At 34.5% G+C, this 6,159-nt stretch overlaps 1 protein-coding gene across 1 annotated transcript in view; it reads right to left on the minus strand.

Moving 5' to 3' along the window:
- LOC134667490 (multiple inositol polyphosphate phosphatase 1-like) overlaps positions 1–5,479 on the minus strand; it is a 31,824-nt gene extending 26,345 nt beyond the window's left edge. Inside the window, exons 1-2 of the mRNA XM_063524914.1 lie at positions 5,284–5,479; positions 3,003–3,159 (exon numbers count right to left, since the gene is read on the minus strand). Of these exons, the coding sequence (XP_063380984.1) occupies positions 3,003–3,159 (157 nt within the window). The 5' untranslated portion in view covers positions 5,284–5,479. The remainder of the gene's footprint in view (positions 1–3,002; positions 3,160–5,283) is intronic.
- Between the last annotated feature and the right edge of the window lie 680 nt (positions 5,480–6,159).

Here is a 6,159-nt window from a genome sequence, read left to right on the forward strand (position 1 = left end):
TGAATTAGATACGTACGCAAAACCATATTTACAGTACCTACCTAAATTAGGTGCTACAGGTGCTACATTACGACACCAGGTCCTATAATAAGCACATTATGTAACTACGTCGAAAATTTAAAGGGCCATACATATTATGTACTGTAAAACGTACGACACACTGTGAATAATCGCAAATCGCAACTCGCACTTGTATCATGTAAATAACTATTTTTAACCACAAATATTATGTGTTTCCAAATCGCTAAAAAGATGAATGTGAACTTGTCTCTTTTTTTACTTTGTATTTAACTAACATGCAATCGGAAGTAATACCGGGTGTGGCCTGTAATATGAGCAAAAAATTAAACTGTAGGCTGTACTCCTCATACTGACCAACATTTGTTCAGCGACTATTAAAAATAAGTAACTTATTGGGGTTTGATTTTTAATACACTCTAAGTTTATTCTAAGACGCAATGTATTGCGAATTTTGTTATGTTTAAGGTGTGACAAGCAACGTCAATCACAATGATATGGCGCGGCGATGGCGTCCATTGAAGATAATATTTATTTTGTATGAAAAATAGAGAGTAAAATACTTCATAATTTTTAAAAGATGTAGAACAAAAGTGTCACCGTTTGAGGAGTACAATCTATGTTTTAATTATTTGCACATGTTACAGGCCACACCCGGTATTTGTTTGGTTATCAAAATATGCAGGTAGGCGTTGTTTTGACTGTCCGCGCGGATCAAATTGCACACATTTCATAAGATAAGGTTGTAATATAATATCAAACCCATTCGGTACGCGTATTGCTGAATGGTTTCCTGTGTCTCACGCCTACTCACCAAACTGTCCTAGGTACAGTCAAAGAATTTAATTTCCGACCCATTTCGTACTTTGTCACAGTGACAATCAATATGAAAGCCGCTAGAGACCTCATACGGTTGTCACTGTGACAAAGTACAAAATGGGTAGTAAATTAAATTCTTTGACTGAACCTATGTGTGTAGGTAGTCATCATTTAAAATCTGAACTTCTGAAATCTGAACTCGTATACTACTAAACTTGTAAAACAGTTTACATAATATGAGAAATTGACTCAGTCAAGTTACGATAAAAAGGGATACATATAACATAGTATTTTAACGTGAAGGGAACCAATTTGATTATCGAATCGAAAGTTGTATTGTTGAGTCTTCGATGGCATGGCATGCAGTATGACATGATTACTCAGCGTTAAAGAGCAGTCTGTTACAAAACTGACGGTCCGTTGTAGTTTGATTAGGTATAGAAAGTGCGGTAAATGCAATACAAACAAGAGGCATACGAGGTCCAATGGTATCTACTATTTACACGTACATATTACCTGACTAGGCTTAGTAAAATCAACACGAAAATACTACCATACCGTAATATTTTCCAAAATTCGACCGAAACGACCAATTTCTTAAATTGTTTATACGACAACGGTTTCACTCACTTGAATTTTTAGTCGCTATTGGCGACATGTTTCAATTTAAAATATGTCTCACGAAAGTTTAATATCGACCAATTTCTTCTAAAATAATGATTAGGTACTTACAAGTCTTTAATAGTTTTTTCACCACACCAGCTCGGAAAGGCTTACTTTGCACTTCAAAAACTGATAGCAAAGTTAGGCAAAGTAACACACATGTGAGGCAAAGTAGTCAAATACAAATTTTGAGTTGTTTTCTTATGTTTCTGGTAGAATTTACTTTTCAATGAAGATTTTGGATGATAAAAATAATAACACTCATTTGGGTTTGATTTTGTTTGATATTTTACATTTAATATTTCCTCCGGGTTGGTGTGGTGAAATTTTGTGTTTCACTCGGGGCAGGCGTGGCTCACTCCGCGATTTCGTCGCTTTGCTACAGGTAGCTAAAAGTACATCCGTTCCACCCCAATTTTGGGGTTGGCCATAAGCTGCGCATGACGCTGTCGCCAACTAGCGGCCATATCTGTGCTGATCGTAACAGACGCGTTTTGTTAGAGAGTGAGTCTTCTGTACCTAGTACTATTATTTATTCTGTGCTCGGGGGCAAATTTTGTTTAACCTAATGCTTTGGAACCCTCGCAACGCTCAAGATTCCATTTTTCGAACTCCATACGCTCGTGGTTCAATTTTGGAATCTTTCGCTTGCTGGGGTGTAATATTAGCTCGAGCGGTTAAACAACGACTTTGCCCCCTTGCAAAACAAGTAACTACATTTTGTTTCCAAAGGTCATACCTAATTTGGGACTCTCTTGTTGACATTTTTGTTCGTAAATAATAATTGTAAGTTAGAAGTACCTATTGTACCTATACCTATACCTACACTCATTGAAATAAAACAATTGAAGAGCTACAAAAACAATGCATAAATTTTGTCTTCTTTTCTTTTAAAGTTTAGTAATAACAGGTTTAGACTGAGGTGAATGACCCGGAATAGTGTGGTGCTATTTCAAATTGATTTTTAATTCCTTTGTCAAGCCTTTGTGCATTTGTCTATGGTTTTTCGCTTCGTAATGTTGGCACTGTCACAGTCCGAGTTGATTTTGTTTTGTTTACTATGTTTCACGCGTAGGAATAGGTAAAAATTTAAATTACGACTTTTTACTTATAAATTTTATTGATTAATTAAATATCAGCTTTTATTCTTACGAAACTGATTTGTTTGTGTGATATTCGCAGATTTTTTTAATAGGGTATTTTCCTACTAGTCAATTATATGAAACATTACATCGTGACGTCACGGTCAACTCACCTACTTTTTATATTTCTATCCGATTTATTAAATAGAATTTGTGTTTAAAAATAACTCCTGTCTGTGTTTTCTAATAATTATCTGGTGCTTTATTTCATACAGGGTGTAAAATATATTTTTTAAATATAGTATAATACCCTATTACATGTAATATCGACCAAAATGAAAACGAATAAATGAATTCCATTCATAAGCTGCATGTATAATGTGTACCTACATGGGAGAAACTTAAAAAACAGACACTCACCAGGTATATTCTGCGGGTTGAGATTGGGCAAGTTCCTGTTGACGTAGTTGTATGCGGTCTTGGTGCCGAAGAGCAGGTATTGGGGCTCCGAGCTGGACTGGCACGTGTCCTGCCCGCGGGCCGAGGCCAGCGCCAGCAGCAGGATATACCACCTCATCTTTAACAATAATGTTGGCCATTTTGTCACTAATAACTAATTTTATACAGGGTGTTTATTTAGTCACCTGCGATAATTTACGGGCTGAATATAAGTCATAGTGCAGGTGACTAAATAAACACCCCTGTATGATCTTATAATTAATGAATGAATTACCTGTACCTGTATCACCTATATAATTTGTACTTTGAATCAAGCTTTAAACCGTTTCAAAATCGAAATAAAGCATGTCATTTCAACAATGCAGTAAATAGATAAGATGGATGACGAGTCCTTTACACGTCCGAATAGTAAAATAGAAAAAAGAAGCCGAAACCTTTGTTTATGTTACTAGTAGGTATAACACATAACTTTAGCACTTACTATTAATACTAATTTGCTACATCCTGTCAGGGTTCATGTTCACCTTGTACTTACTATGTCGTACATGAATGTAATATATGTAATAAAAAAAAATTCGGTCATCTCTGCCTTTACAATCAATAAAATTATGTTATGTTTTGACGAGCTATAAACTTGTCAGGAAGACGATAAATTTCACCTTTATTCGCCGGGAATCGTGGTTTTCTTGGGATTCAGTTGTAATTCCTAATAGACGAGATTTTAGGTCAATATAGCCATACCACCAATAAGCCCTACTTCTAGTTCAGGTACTCACTCAACTCACTGGTTAATTTCCTACCAACGTAAATAAAATTTTAAATTATGACTGTTATTATTATTATTAAATTGATTCAAACTATTCACAGGGCACTTTTCTAACGTTTACCCTTTGAATTAACTTAACGTTTACTTTACAGTTTTTTCAATATTTATAAATTTAATTTATCAAAGGGGCTCCCTGGTCCTAATGTCCTTCAATCTATTCTCTCTCTGCCGTGTTTACTAGTTTATTCGTGTATGTTATAGCTTTTATTATCATTTATTAACAACCATACGACGTTTAACAAATTAGTACTTAATAGTTTTCGCCAACAAACTGTCTACAGTTTGGCGAAACTTTTGTATACCTAGACATAAGTATATTTTTTGAAATAAATAAATTAAATAATAATAATAATAGGCCTTTATCATCTGTGTCAGATATTTTAAGCAGCATCCTGGTTACTACTTAGGTATTGCATATTTCATTAAAAGCCCGATGTCTTCGAACTCATAAAACTTTGCCAATTTTAGAATAATAATTTTTTAAGCTTTTTTTTAAATGTGTATGAAATTAGGAAACTCAATACGTATCCCAATTTTAATGAAGTACAAAAAGAGAATACTTGAATAAGTATCAAAAATAGAGCTTTTTCAGGCCATGTTTAAAAAATAATACTACCTACCTACCTACTTATAATATTTTTTTTATTTTTTAATCCAGTTCGTTTCAAAATACAGGTTGGTCAAAAACCTTATTAATTGCTTTACCCCGGAATTTCTTAACAAAAGTTAAAAGTAAAAAAGTCATAACTCTAAAACTACGAAAAATCAGATAATATACATGGGGTTTATTCTGATTCTGAAAATTTTTGGACGTCAAGGTTTGGACCACCCTGTATAATAAAAACCTCGTCTTGTTTACAAGTTAGACCAGCTGAATAACTTAAACGTTCGCAGAAATGAGGCCATCGAAATTCCTACGAGGCAATAGTATAGTAGGTACTTATCAATAATAATTTGCAATTATGTATGCTTGTCTAACCTTTTTAACACCTACGGATTTATTAGTTCTTGGGTGATTCACTTCCAAAGATACATAAATTAGATAGATAGGCACTTAGAAAAGCTACGATTACGATACTTAACATCGTAATATCTATGCATTGCGTCTTAAAGGTAAAAACACGTATGGTAGTTTCTGTCTCGTATATTTTAAACATACATACAAACATACATAACTAATTCAATTACAGATTATTAGAATTTTAAATTATTAGAAGATAGTAGTTAGGCATTACTTAACAACAACAATGAATTCCAAAAGAAACAACTAAAGGATCACAACATTAACAACAGTCATGCCGGCGGAACTTCACAAGCCACTTTACAACACTTTTAATAAATTAAAAACAAAACAAAAACACTTCGAACAAATTCCAATTTCAAATCGAAACAGTGCGGGTAACTTTGCGAAAATACCTTAAAAGCGGGAATCGGGAATCGGGTTGTCTATAATGTCTATGGTACTCGCGACGCGGCGTCGCTGGGACGCGTTGGCGGGCAAACTGGCTGGCGAAGGCATGGCGCGCGCTAAGGTAGTAAGGTACATCACTAGGGCACTCCCATGGAAGAACGAGATGCTAATAGTATTACGGTATCAAGCGGTTACCTCGATAAAAGAATGTTCTACTAACGTAACGTGAGGTAATGTGACATAACAATAACAAAACACATTTAAAAAACAGCTGAACTAAGGTTAGAGGAACTTTAAATTACTGATACAAGAAATGATAATGCGGACGTTGATAATATGTAATCGCGAATATTTATTCGGTCAATTAATTAAGGTAATGTAATTAGTCCAAAGTTTTGCCATATTGGTGAATTGGTGATTCACTTATTGTTTAGTTGATAGAGAACGGTAGTTTTCCTCAAAGGCACTACGCCTTGGGTTGGGATACCTAATAATTACCTATTACTTACATTGGTAAGCAATAATAACTCATTAAAGTATGAGATCACTATGTTATGAAGACTGCCTATAGGCACAACTCACAAGAAAATACTTGGAACATTTCAATTACCTACTGGGCTGGTATTATGTAACACCACGCAATTAGGATTAGGTACCTGTATGTTTAAAAACCGGTTTAGTTATAGGATTCCCATAGCTGCTAGCCGCCCATACGTCAAACGTTGGCAAGCAAAATGAAATTTTATTTTGTCAACACAAAGTTCAAATTAAAATGGAACAGGAGACCTTTTTATAGGTCTCTGGGCGGATAGAAGATAGAACTGTAGGTAGGAGTATTCTGAAGTTAGTGAAGCTTATGTAATTAGTTATTCTTTTATAGT

Source organism: Cydia fagiglandana, chromosome 9 (genome assembly GCF_963556715.1).
Source record: "Cydia fagiglandana chromosome 9, ilCydFagi1.1, whole genome shotgun sequence".
Taxonomy (NCBI): Eukaryota; Metazoa; Arthropoda; class Insecta; order Lepidoptera; family Tortricidae; genus Cydia; species Cydia fagiglandana.